The sequence below is a fragment of the Mauremys mutica genome, chromosome 2 (genome assembly GCF_020497125.1).
Source record: "Mauremys mutica isolate MM-2020 ecotype Southern chromosome 2, ASM2049712v1, whole genome shotgun sequence".
NCBI lineage: Eukaryota > Metazoa > Chordata > Testudines > Geoemydidae > Mauremys > Mauremys mutica.
Genome location: NC_059073.1, coordinates 12,707,499 through 12,720,524, shown reverse-complemented (window position 1 = coordinate 12,720,524; position 13,026 = coordinate 12,707,499). Strand labels below are relative to the sequence as shown.

At 44.3% G+C, this 13,026-nt stretch overlaps 1 protein-coding gene across 7 annotated transcripts in view; it reads right to left on the bottom strand.

Annotated features, from left to right (window-relative positions):
* Positions 1–13,026, bottom strand: part of PTK2 (protein tyrosine kinase 2) — a 377,826-nt gene that overhangs the window by 248,852 nt on the left and 115,948 nt on the right. For 5 of the 7 annotated variants that reach the window (XM_045007653.1, XM_045007654.1, XM_045007660.1 and 2 more), the window contains exon 3: positions 7,416–7,461. The exons of the other annotated variants lie outside the window; for them this stretch is intronic. In XM_045007653.1, the coding sequence (XP_044863588.1) occupies positions 7,416–7,461 (46 nt within the window). The remainder of the gene's footprint in view (positions 1–7,415; positions 7,462–13,026) is intronic. 7 annotated transcript variants of the gene reach the window in all.

The window sequence follows — 13,026 nt, the reverse complement described above, 5'->3', positions numbered from 1 at the left end:
CTCCATAAACTATTATAACTCATTTCTACCCACACCTGCCTAACCCATTTCCTTTCAATCCCTTTTAGAAAGTGCAGAAATAAACAACATTCTGGTTTTTTGCCCTTTAAAATGTAAAATCCCGCTTCCAATTAAAACAATCCTTGGAGCTTTATATAAGAGACTGCTACAACAAAGCCCAATAATCAAAGAGCAACACACATGTATTTTAGTAAGCAACAAGAATTTTAAGCTTCAAATTAGTACTTGTTAAAAGATGTTAATCTATTGTTAGCTAGAAGAAATCATACAGCTAACGAGAACAGGGACATAGAGGATTTCTCTTCTTAATATGCTGAATATTTATTGAACCCAGTTTTAATGATGGGTTGTGAGACTATTTTCTCTGCCCAAGAGTAGAACAGACTGCTGAGCTGGAGCATAGCACTCATGCTTCTTCCTTCCAAACCCAAATCACATTTCTTAGAGATTCCTACTTCACAACTTGGACCTGTCTTTAGTCTTACATAATCTTTCTTTCAATCCTGTATACAATTAGGGGACCACATCCTGAAAGAAATCTTTCTTGAATCCCCTCTTCTGGCCTTCAAACAACCTGATAACTTCTCCCAGCTCATCACCAGAAGAAAGCTCCACACACTCCAACTCAAAGCAGCACCTGACACTGCCAGAATAACATATGCAAAATCTTTAGACATACTTCCAACTGCTACAATGATCAGCACACTCCACAACACACCTTTCAAGATCTGCAGGTCATACGTGTGCCTATCAACACGTGGTATACCTCATCCAGCGCACTAAATGCGGATGAAACCAGACAATCACTACACTCTCGAATTCACACAGAAAAATTATAGAAGACAAAAAACACCATATCACATGTAGATGAACACTTCTCACAAAGCGATCACTGACTTCTCAGTCCTCATCCTCAAAGGAAACCTGCACAACACCTTCAAAAGATGAGTCTTGGAGCTTAAATTCATAACTTTGCTAAATACTAAAAATCATGAACTAAATAGAGATACTGGATTTATGGCTTATTACAACAATCTGTAACCCCCTGGGGTGTCCACACAGGACTGGAAGACAGTGGCCAGGTGGGCCAATTAAGTCCACAGGCAACACCTGGAGGAGGAGCCAGGGAGCAGGAATTGATTGGAAACAGGCTCAGATGGAGGAGCCTATATAAGCCAGAAAGATGGCAACAGAAGGGGCTGTAGGGAAGTAGGCTGCAATCACTCCCTGAGAGAAAGGAGGCATGTTAGGGGCTAAAGGGTAGGCCACAGTTACTCCCTGAGAGGAGGGAGTTGGGAGGCTGGCAAACCCAGAGGAGGGGGAAGCTAGGAAAAAGGTACAGGGTGAAAGCAGCAAGGTAGGACAGTGCAGGGCTTGGCTGCTGACCAGAGGACCCCTGAGCTGGAACCCAGAGTAGAGGGTGGGCCTGGGTTCTCCTACCAGCCAATGGGGACATGGCACAGACCAGGCAGAGGACAGTGACTGCCTGGGATGATTTGTTCTGGAAAAGACTTTACTTACCACTGATCTGCCAACACACCAGAGAGCCTTCTATGTTTGCAGTGGAGACTGAACAGCATGAGCATTTTCCAAAGCGTGCTGCTTCATGATCACAAGAGCACACCCTGATTTTGGTAAATCATGGGTGCAAGTCCAGTAAAACTGTGGACTTTAGTAAGAGTACCAGGAATGACCATGCATCCTAGCAAACAGCAAAGAAGCTGGCAGCTTTGCAAATTTACCGGACCAGAGACCAGTGCAGGGAGTGCATTAAGCGGCTCAACGGTGAGTACTGGAAAACCAGAGACAAGAACTGCACCTCAGGCAACTGGCCACAATCATGCCCGTTTTATGAGGAGCTTGACTGGGTGATTGTCACGATGACCTAGTCAGCTGAGATGGTCCCCTGCTGGCACCAGAGTCCAGCCTGGGGATTGATGGGAGCCAGTAGCAGGCATCAAGAAGGGACAATTACGTCATTCTGTTGCTGACACTAGTTCCAGAGCAGGCTTTGGAAAAGGAGCAGCAGCAGCAATCCTGGGTCCAGACTCAGGGTATGTCTACACTACGAAATTAGGTCGATTTAATAGAAGTCTTTTTTTAGAAATCGATTTGATACGATCGACTGTGTGTCCCCACTAAGCGCATTAAGTCGGCGGTGTGCATCCACAGTACCGAGGCTAGCGTCCACTTTCAGAACGTTGCACTGTGGTAGCTTTCCCACAGTTCCCATAGTCTCCACCGCCCATTGGAATTCTGGGTTGAGCTCCCAATGCCTGATGGGGCAAAAAACATTGTCGTGGGTGGTTCTGGGTACATGCTGTCAGACCCCTTCCCTCCCTCCATGAAATCAACGGCAAAAAATTGTTTCTTGCCTTTTTTCCTGGGTTACCTGTGCAGACGACATACCACGGCAAGCATGGAGCCCGCTCAGTTCACTGTCGCCATATGTCTCCTGGATGCTGCTGACAGATGCAGTACTGCAGTGCTACACAGCAGCATCCCCTTGCCTTGCCTTGCCTTGCAGACGGCAGACGGTACAATACGACTGCTAGCTGTCATCGTCCCATGGGTGCTCCTGGCCGACCTTGGTTAGGTCGGGTGCGGCTGGACAAAAATGGGAATGACTCCAGGTCATTCTCTTCTTTAAGTTTCGTCTAATGGAGATTCAGTTCTGCCTGGAATATCATGCCAGCTGGAGACTTCTCCCTCAGGCTGCTCTCCCAGTCGGCAGCACCACGTGGTCACACCTACCCCAGCCTACCCCTTGCTCCCATGGCTCATGAAGCCTGGACAGTAGTAAGGAGTAGTTCAACTATAGGCTGAGCAAGTGCAGAATGATGGTAGAATGTGCCTTTGGACATTTAAAAGCTCGCTGGCACAGTTTACTGACTTGGTTAGACCTCAGCAAAACCAATAATCCCATCGTTATTACTGCTTGCTGTGTGCTCCACAATATCTGTCAGAGTAAGGAGGAGACATTTATGGTGGGGTGGGAGGTTGAGGCAAATCGTCTGGCCGCTGATTACGCACAGACAGACATCAGGGCAGTTAGAAGAGCACAGCAGGGCGCGTTGTGCATTAGAGAAGTTTTGAAAACCAGTTTCATGACTGGTCAGGCTACGGTGTGAAAGTTCTTTTTGTTTCTCTTTGATGAAAACCCGCCCCCCTTGGTTCACTCTACTTCCCTGTAAGCCAACCACCCTCCTCTCCCACCTTTGATCTCCGCTTGAAGAGGCAATAAAGTCATTGTTGTTTCAAATTCATGCATTTTTTATTAATTTGTCACACAAATGGGGTAGTGGGGCACAAATGGGACACTAGAGTGGGGGCAGTTGTAGGGGCACCCCCTAGAATGGCATGCAGCTCATCATAGAAGCGGCATGTCTGGGGCTCTGACCCGGAGCGGCCATTTACGTCTCTGGTTCTTTGGTAGGCTTGACGCGGCACTGCTGCGGGTGTCCCTGTTATAACCTCTGTCCTTCATGCCCTTGGAGCTTTTTTCAAATATTCTGGTATTTTGTCTTTTAGAATAGAGTTCAGATAGCAGAGATTCATCTCCCCATACAGCGATCAGATGCAGTACACCTCCTGTTCGGTCCATGCTGGAGCTCTTTTTGCGATTCTGGGACTCCATGGTCACCTGTGCTGATGAGCTCTGCATGGTCACCTGTGCTGATCAGCTCGCTACACTAGCCAAACAGGAAATGAAATTCAAAAGTTTGCAAGGCTTTTTCTATCTACCTGGCCAGTGCATCTGAGTTGAGAGTGCTGTCCAGAGCGGTCATAATGGAGCACTCTGGGATAGCTCCCGGAGGCCAATACTGTCAAATTGTGTCCACACTATCCCATATTCAACCCAGCAGGGTCAATTTCAGCACTAATCCCCTCGTCGGGGAGGAGTACAGAAATCGATTTTAAGAGCCCTTTAAGTCGACAAAAATGGCTTTGTCGTGTGGACAGGTGCAGGGTTAAATCGATCTAACGCTGCTAAATTTGACCTAAACTTGTAGTGTAGACCAGGGCTCAGTGTAGCTGATGCAACCCTTGACAAACAGCCTGCTGTGGACCCTGCAGCAGACACAGATGAGACAGAAGCCACCCCTAAGCCTGGTAAGTTTCTGGCTCCATTTTAATGTTTATTAATTTAGTAATGGGAGGGATTTCCACTCTATGAACCAAAGCAAAAGTTATGAGAAGCCCCAGCTAGCAGCGTGTAGCTGCTAATGGTGGATTGTATGCTAGTGGCATGGCACTCCCCAATCCACCCCACCAGCACATGGAGTTCAAAAAGGCAACTGGGACATGCAAACAGTAAACCCCACATTTAAAGTGTATTTTTACTGGAAAGGCACAGATTTTTCCTAAGGTCATTCATTCCTGTTTCTTAAAAATAATAACCTTACATTGCCATGCCTGTAAGTACAAGATTTACCCAACAACATTATTGTAATGAACAATGGAAAACATTCACATTTCTATAAAGAGTTGGGTTTTTTCTTTCAAAGCACAGTTACTCTCTTGAAAGCAGGGCATGTGACTTTCAATAATAGGACATTTTTCCTTATACTTTTACTATTCTTTAATTTCAAGATGGTTGACAGCATATCTGCATGGAAAACAGGGTTCAAATAAACACTGAACAATTTCTTCTTTGAAAACTCCTATATATTATTACTATTAGGCTTCGCACATAAGAATGCATTGGGTCTTGATTCAGGGAATGAAATAGATTCTAGAAAGGTTCCAATGTCCTGCCCTGAAAAATTCTAATCCCAGCATCCAAAGCAAAAACAGTTAACAGCCTTGGTAGCTTTCCTTGCTACTATCAACTCGAGAGGCTTAAGTAATGATGCTAGAAAACACAGCCCCACTGATTGAAAGCATCAACAAAAATCTATATAAATGCAAATGTCTACATTAATACAACATCAAGGTTGAGAATTTAAACAAACATGACAAAATTAAAAAAAGTTGATGTCCCACTGCCTACATATAGAATTTTTTAAATTAAGTTTATGCAGTTAAATATTTACCTTAAATATAGTTTGAACTTGTTTTCAGACTTGCATTATTAAAACAGAACAATTAAATTTGACCCAAAATTTATATTTTCTAAAGGGTGAGCTGATACAAAACGAGAGAGATTTTTTTTCAAAGAAACGAAGGGCACCCACCTCCCATTGACATTCAATACGAGTTGGGTGTCTAACTGCCCCTTGAAAGTTTGAAATCTTCCCAAAAGGCTAATAATGTTTGTGATTTTTATTTTTTTACAAGTCTCATGGAAACGGCAGTTAATTTAACAAAACAAATTTCATGTAGAATTTGCAACCCAAATATTGCACCACTGAAAATCTGAAATTGACAAAAGTGGTTTTGAGTGCCCAAGCTAAGAGAAAGGGATAAAAGGAAAAAATAATGAAAAGTAACTGCAACTTTTTCAGTTTTAATACTCTAAGGTATTATTGGTAACAAAGAAATTGGTTTACAATATCAATTTTAACTTGAGTGTGTCCCTTCAAGTTTTCAACTATGTTATATTATTTTTACATTTAATGTCCTTCCTTTAGACAAAATGAAATTAAAAATGAAAACTAAATCATAGTCTGTCAGCAGAATCCAAGCAATGCAAGTGAGATTTTGTACACCTGTGAATTGGAATTAAATTGGTTATCAGCTAAGCTGAGAACAGAACCCAGGAGTCCTGGTTCCAGTATGTTCCTACTAAAGGCTGGATATTTTATTTTACCTAAAAGGTGTTTGGTATGGTATCTTTCCCCCCAAAAATTACACAACTGTTTAATGAACAGGAGTACTTGTGGCACCTTAGAGACTAACACATTTATTTGAGCATAAGCTTTCGTGGGCTACAGCCCACTTCTTCGGATGCAACACGAAAGCTTATGCTCAAATAAATTTGTTAGTCTCTAAGGTGCCACAAGTACTCCTGTTCTTTTTGCGGATACAGACTAACACGGCTGCTACTCTGAAACCTGACAACTGTTTAATGCAACCTATTATCTGAGTAAAAGCTACTGGGCCAGATTCATTACAGGCTCTGGGCTAGCTTCCACTGAATATGGCCTTTTAGCAACAGAAAGTCCACCTTGAATGGTGTTGCAACAGTGCAATGTGCCTGTAGCATCCCCTCTGTCAGGGAGCATGTAGCCAGCCAACAGCCCACAGACAGTACTGATGCACAGATGGCAGCACTAAAACAGTTGGGATTAACCTGACCGCTGAAGCCTTCACTAGCAGGCTCAGAACCTGCTTCCAGCCCTCTGGTGGAAACACTGCTTGACCTCCCCTGAGTGTGATTCCACAACTATGGCATCACAGCCCTTGCAGGTATATGAAGATGCCATTTACACTCCTCTGCATTCACAAAGGTAAGTGGCCCTTTATCTAACTGAAATCCAGTCTATTTCCACTACCACTGTTCCAATAGCTAAACATGGTAGGAGAGATGCTCACCCTTCACTTTGGCCTCTTTACACCAACTAAAAAGGGACAGAGAAGCATAATGGGCCCTACAAGCACTGGACCCAGGTGGATGAGATTTCCTTTAATGCAGACACTGGAGAACACACCTATGAGGCTACTTCAGAGGACCCTGTCACACTCTCTGGAGTGGTTCACTATCATGAGTGCCAACATCAAGGAAGACTGTCAAAAAAGGCAGGGCAGAGATCCCAAAGGGGTGGTATGTTCTATAATTAGATTTCACCGACCCAGTAACAAACGGGAACTCCAGCAGCCCTGTAACAGTCTTACCATAGAGTCACAAACAGTCCCCTTGGGCACTCCAGTCTATCTTGCCATCAAGGCAAGCTGGTCAGGAAGTCTACATTAAAATCCTGCATCGGCGCAGCTGCATTAATGTGCTGGTGTAGTGCTTAAGTGAAGATGCTCTACACCGAAAGGAGAACTTCTCCCATCGATGTAGTTAATCCACCTCTCCACAGGTGATAGCTTTATCGACAGGAGAAGGTCGTCAACATACTGCTGTCTACATGAGGGGTTAGGTCAGTATAACGATGTCACTCAGGGTGTGGATTTTTCACACCCCTGGATGACATAGTTATACCGATACAGACCTGGCCTTAGTGATAGTTGGTTGCTATACACCAAAGATCACAAAAGATTCAGGTTGCTTCCAGTCCCAAGAGACCAGTCACTTACCCCAGCATCAATTAGTACCTCAGATCTCACACCTAAGAGAACACTTGTAGGCAATCCTATACTAAACCTACAAAGAATTCAATAACTAAGAAAATAAATGAGAGTTATTTCCAGGTTAAAGAAGGCAAACCTATATACACAAATGATTTACGGTCTATGGTTCCAAAAGGTGATAGAGTTGTCAGCACCAAATGTCTTTTAGGGCTCACCTAGGTTGACCATGAGGATCTCTGCTTCTGTTTTGTAGCTCTGGCCCTGTGAGAGTCCAAACAACCAAAGAGATTAAAGATTTTCTAGTTCACTATCTTTATTTCTTTATTTCAGAATTCCAGTGGATGGGATAAGCCCTTTGCCACCTAGCCTCTTCATGGGTGTGAAGGGGCAATTAAAGTCTTTGTATTGTGACGTCCCACAATGGCCCATTTAGTTTTGATAGGCTTCTTAATGAGTAGGAGACAATCCCTTCTGACAGACTGACAGTTTCAGGGGCAAACACTTTTTACTGTTATAGAGCAAAAGCTTAAATATTATCTTATAGCATGTGATAAAGATATTATATACAGGTGAGCTGGACGGGTTTCCAGCAATGAAATTGTCAGTGCTCAGCTAAGGCCTAAACCTCGACAAGAGCTAACACCTGGTTTGCCAACATCACAGACCCCCTGGAAGTCCCTGGCACAGGTGGTATATTGGGGGAAAGAGGGATGCATTGGGGTGGAACTCCAGCACACAACACAAAAGAATTTAACTCAGTGCAACTATATTCCTACAAAATGTACGATACAATACATCCTGTGAAAAGGCTCTTGATACATTACAAGGAAGAAAATATAGATAGCGAGAGATCAGTTGTTGTGACCTGCACAGGATGTGCTATCTTTGTCTTTGTCCCAGAGGACAGAAGCAACTTTGTCTGTACCAAGTGCAAGCTAGTTTCCATACTGGAAGAAAAGTTTAAAGGACTGGAGGCCCAAGTATTGACCCTGTGTTGCATCAGAAAATGAAGACTTCTGGGACAGTAGTCGGGGTTTGGTACTGAGGGCACAGCATGCCAAAGAATCGGAGAGAGCAGTGCAGTGGGGGCTGTAGAACAGGGAAGAAAAATGGCAGTGTGTGACCTCCAGGAGGAAGAGAACCAGAACACTCCCAACACAGACAGAGGAAGCAACCACTTTCAGGCTCTTGACATAGGTACAAGAGGGATCCTCAGCATTTGTTTGAATCAGATACTAAAGTAACAGCCACCCCATTAGATTTGATTTGAGTAAGTAAGATGCAGATTTTTACACCACCAGAAGGAACTGAATTTTCCCAGGTGAAAAATTCAACAGAAGAGTGTTACAGTAGTATGAAAAAAGTACAGATCACCATGTCTAGATCTTGAGTAAACATTTAGATCTTCTGGCCTGCTATATCCCCAGTGTGAAAAATAGCTCTTAAATAATCTTTCAGTTACACAGTGGCTGTATACTCAGAAGCTTTTTAAAAGAACCATTAAACTCATACATCAATCTGTGCAACTGTAATTTTCCATCAAAGCTGTAGACAATAAAGAACATAAGAACGGCCATACTGGGTCAGACCAATGGTCCATCTAGCCCAGTATCCTGTCTTCTGACAGTGGCCAATGCCAGGTGCTTCGGAGGGAATGAACAGAATAGGTAATCATCAAGTGATCCATTCCCTGTTGCTCATTCCCAGCTTCTGGCAAACAGAGGCTAGGGATACCATCTCTGCTCATCCTGGCTAATAGTCTGGAGCCTATCCTCCATGAATTTATCTAGTTCTTTTTTGAACCCTGTTATAATCTTGGCCTTCACAACATCCTCTGGCACAGAGTTCCACAGGTTGCCTGTGCATTGTGTGAAGAAGTACTTCCTTTTGTTTGTTTTAAACCCGCTGCTTATTATTTTCATTTGGTGACCCCCTACTTCTTGTGTTATGAGAAGTAGAAAACAACACTTCCTATTTACTTTCTCCACACCAGTCATGATTTTATAGACCTCTATCATATCCCCTACATCATCTCTTTTCCAAGCTGAAAAAGAAAGAAGATTGAACTCTTTCCTCAGTCCTCTTCTCTCGTATAAACTCTTTTTTTAATAGCTGTGGTTAGGGAGAAAAGAATACTCATTGCATATATTTTAACAGCCTGTGTATTTTGCATATTCTGCAGCAGAAACAAGATCCACATGAAGAGGGTGTTGTTGGGAGAAACAGTAGCAATAGATGCATTCAGATCTTCTATTGGAAGAATCACAACTGACGCCTGGTCTACGCTACAAACTTAGGTCAACAGAAGGCGCACTAAGTCAATCTAATTATGTGTGTATCTACACTACCAAGTCAACTTCCGCTGACCTAAGTCACCTATAAAGTCAACTTCTTTACTCCACATCCACGAGCGGCGTAGTGCTTGATTCGACATCCACGAGTTGACAGGGGGATAGCGCAGATACTGCGTTGTGTAATTCAAATGAATTGGCCTCCAGGAGGTGTCACACAGCGCTCTGCTGTGACTCCTCTGGAGAACACTTTCAACTCTACTGCATGGCAGCCACGTAAATAGGAAACAGACCCTCCCCTGTTAAACCCCCAGAACTTTTGAATTTTCATTTCCTGTTTGATCAGCACAGAGAGCTCGTCAGCACAGCTGATCATGGAGACTCCATGGTCAGCACAGCTGATCATGGAGACTCCATGCTGCAAATGAGCTCCAGCATGGGAGTACACAGGAGGCGGTGGATGTTATTGCTGTGTGGGGAGAAGAGTCTGTGCAGGCACAGCTCCGATCCAGCAGAAGAAATGCTGACATTTATGCCAAGATTGCATGGGGCATGGGGGAGAAGGGCTACACCAGGGACATGCAACAGTGCCGCCTGAAAGTAAAGGAGCTTCGGCAAGCGTACCAGAAGACAAGGGAAGCGAACAGTCATTCTGGTTCTGCCTCACAGACATGCCACTTTTACGAGGAGCTGCATGCGATTCTCAGTGGCAACCCCACCACTATCCCAAAAACATAGCATGGATGCCTTCCAGGAGTCCCAGGCCACCTCGGGCAACAATGAGGAGGACATTGTTGACGATGAGGAGGAGGAGGAGAATGGAGGCAGGCAAGTGGTTGGGGTTACATGCTATTATTGTTTATGTTTAATCAGAACAAAAAAGAAGGTGTAGTGGGTATCTGCTTCCCGGTGGCCACTCCAGCTACTCAGAGGGTGCTCCCCGTGTGCTGTGTTTATGTACACAGGGATGGCCTGGGAATCCTCGATGGAGATCTCTAGCAAGCTTTCATTGAGGTACTCTGCAATCCTTTGCACAAGGTTTCTGGGAAGGGCTGCCTTATTTCTTCGACCACGGTAGAACACTTTGCCACGTCACTCCAGTATTAAGTCTGCTGGCATCATTGCAGCACACAGCATTAGGACCAGGTCTGTACTCAGACGCTTGCAGCATCTTCTCCCTTGCCACCTCTGTTACCCTGATATTGCATAGGGTCACCTAGGGGAAATGGGGGAAGTTTTCAATGCAAGCCCTTGAACCACAAACAATACAACAAGTAATCCACCCACCTTTGGTGAAATCTGAGTCAGACAACCACACTTTCCCTAACGTACCTTGGCTGTGGTTGGAAAGGATCACCATGTATTGCAAGCAGCATTGAAAATAAGGGGTGATGGCTCCCTGTGAGTCTCCCTCCCCCACAACCCAGTGCTGCCTTTGTAAAAAAACAAACTATTTGGGGAGCTTTACACTGGTGCATGTCCTCAAGCACCATCCAGGTTGCTAGGGGGAAGAGGGCATTTCTCAAGTGCCAACTGTGCTCCCAATAATGTAATTACAAAAGTAGCAGCACAAGACCTGTTGCCTGTGCCTCATGGCCATATTTACTACGGCTGGAGCAGCAGTCACTTGCAATAGCTAACGATTCTGATTACGTTGTGGTTTGCAGTGAAGTGCATTAAGGGGTGTTTTTTTTTTTTAAATAAAAATAATCAACCTTGCACCAGAAACAATGCATGCACTGTGAATGGTTCCCTTGTGGTTTGCATTCCTTGCAGTTGAAACCCTGTCCGTCGGCGCATCCTCCACAGCGGGACAGAGCCTTTCCCAGATAAGACGGCGGAAAAAGAAGACTTGGGAGGACATGTTCAATGAGTTAATGCACACCTCCAAGACAGCTGGGACGGAGCTCAGAGCATGAAGGATTTCACTGTTCGAAAATCTGACCATGGACAAGGAGGATAGGAAAGCATGCAGGGAACAGGAGTATGCCACACAGGATGAGATGCTGCAGATTATGAAGGAGCAATCAGACATGTTGAGGCATCTGGCTGAGCTTCAAGACCTTTGTGATGGTTATTGCAGTGCATCTACAAGCAAGCTTTCCTTGTTTCTCCCCTCTCAATGGTCCTGCTTTGAGCAGGGGGTTGGACTAGATGACCTCCTGAGGTCCCTTCCAACCCTGAGATTCTATGATTCTATGAATGTTATCAGCCCTTTTTCTCAAGGTTATCTTACTTTTCTTGGCTGTCTGTGGATTTGTAAAATAAAACTGATTGAGGGAATAAAAGCTCTTTATTCATTCCACACATGGTGGTTGCTGAGGGTGGAGTTTATAGGGGAAAAAATGCAATAGAGGGGATAGTTTGGTAAGGAACAACACAGATAAGTGTTACATTACTCTGGCTTACTGCTGAAACTGGTTTTCAAAGCCTCACGGAGATGCAGAGCCCATTTATAGAAATAAGCCAAAGTGAGGCAAATAACACTGAGGAAAACAGATTCTCCATCATATTTAAGATAATAAAATTACAAATTCTAGATAATTACTAACTGCTTATGCAAACAGGATGATGCCCAATACCACTCTAATACAAAACAAACATTTGCACACAAAAAATGGTCTAGCTTGTCTAAGTGCCCTGGTATCTGGCTGCTCAAAATTAGCTGCCAAGCTGCCAAGTGATCAGCCTCAACCCCCGCATCCCAGTGGAAACTTTTCTCCCTTTGTTTCACAGATATTATGGAACACACAGCAGGCAGCACTAACAATGGGGATATTGTTTTCACTGAGGTCTAACCTAGTAAGCAAACAGCGCCAGCGACCTCTTAAATGTCCAAAGGCACATTCCACCACTATTCCACACTTACTCAGCCTATGGTTGAACCAGTCCTTACTGCTATCCTGGTGGACAGTGTATGGCTTCATGAGCAAGTGGTAGGCTGGGTTTCCCAGGATTATGATTGGCACGTCAACATCATCAATAGTTATTCTGAGGTCTGGAAAGAAAGTCCCTGCTTGCAGCTTTCTGAACAGACCTGTGTTCCTAAAGATACGCGTGTCATGCACCTTTCCCGACCATCCAACGTTGATGTCGGTAAACAGCCCCTGTGATCCACCAGCATTTGCAACACCATTGAGAAGTATCCTTTTCAATTTATGTACTCTTTGGCAAGGTGGTCTGGTGCCAAGATAGGGATATGTGTTCCATCTATTGCCCCACCGCAATTAGGGAACCCTATTGTGGAAAAACTATCCACTATGTCCTGCACATTGCCGAGAGTCACTACCCTTCTTAGCAGAAGTCGATTAATGGCCCTGCAAACTTGGATCACAACAGATCCCATGGTAGATTTACCCACTCCAAATTGATGCCCCACTGATCAGTAACAGTCTGTCATTGAAAGCTTCCACAGAGCAATCGCCACTCGCTTCTCCACTGTCAGAACAGCTCTCATTTTAGTATTGCTGCACTTCAGGGCTGGGGAAAGCTCTGCATAGAGTTTCTGGAAAGTGGCCTTACGCATCTGAAAGTT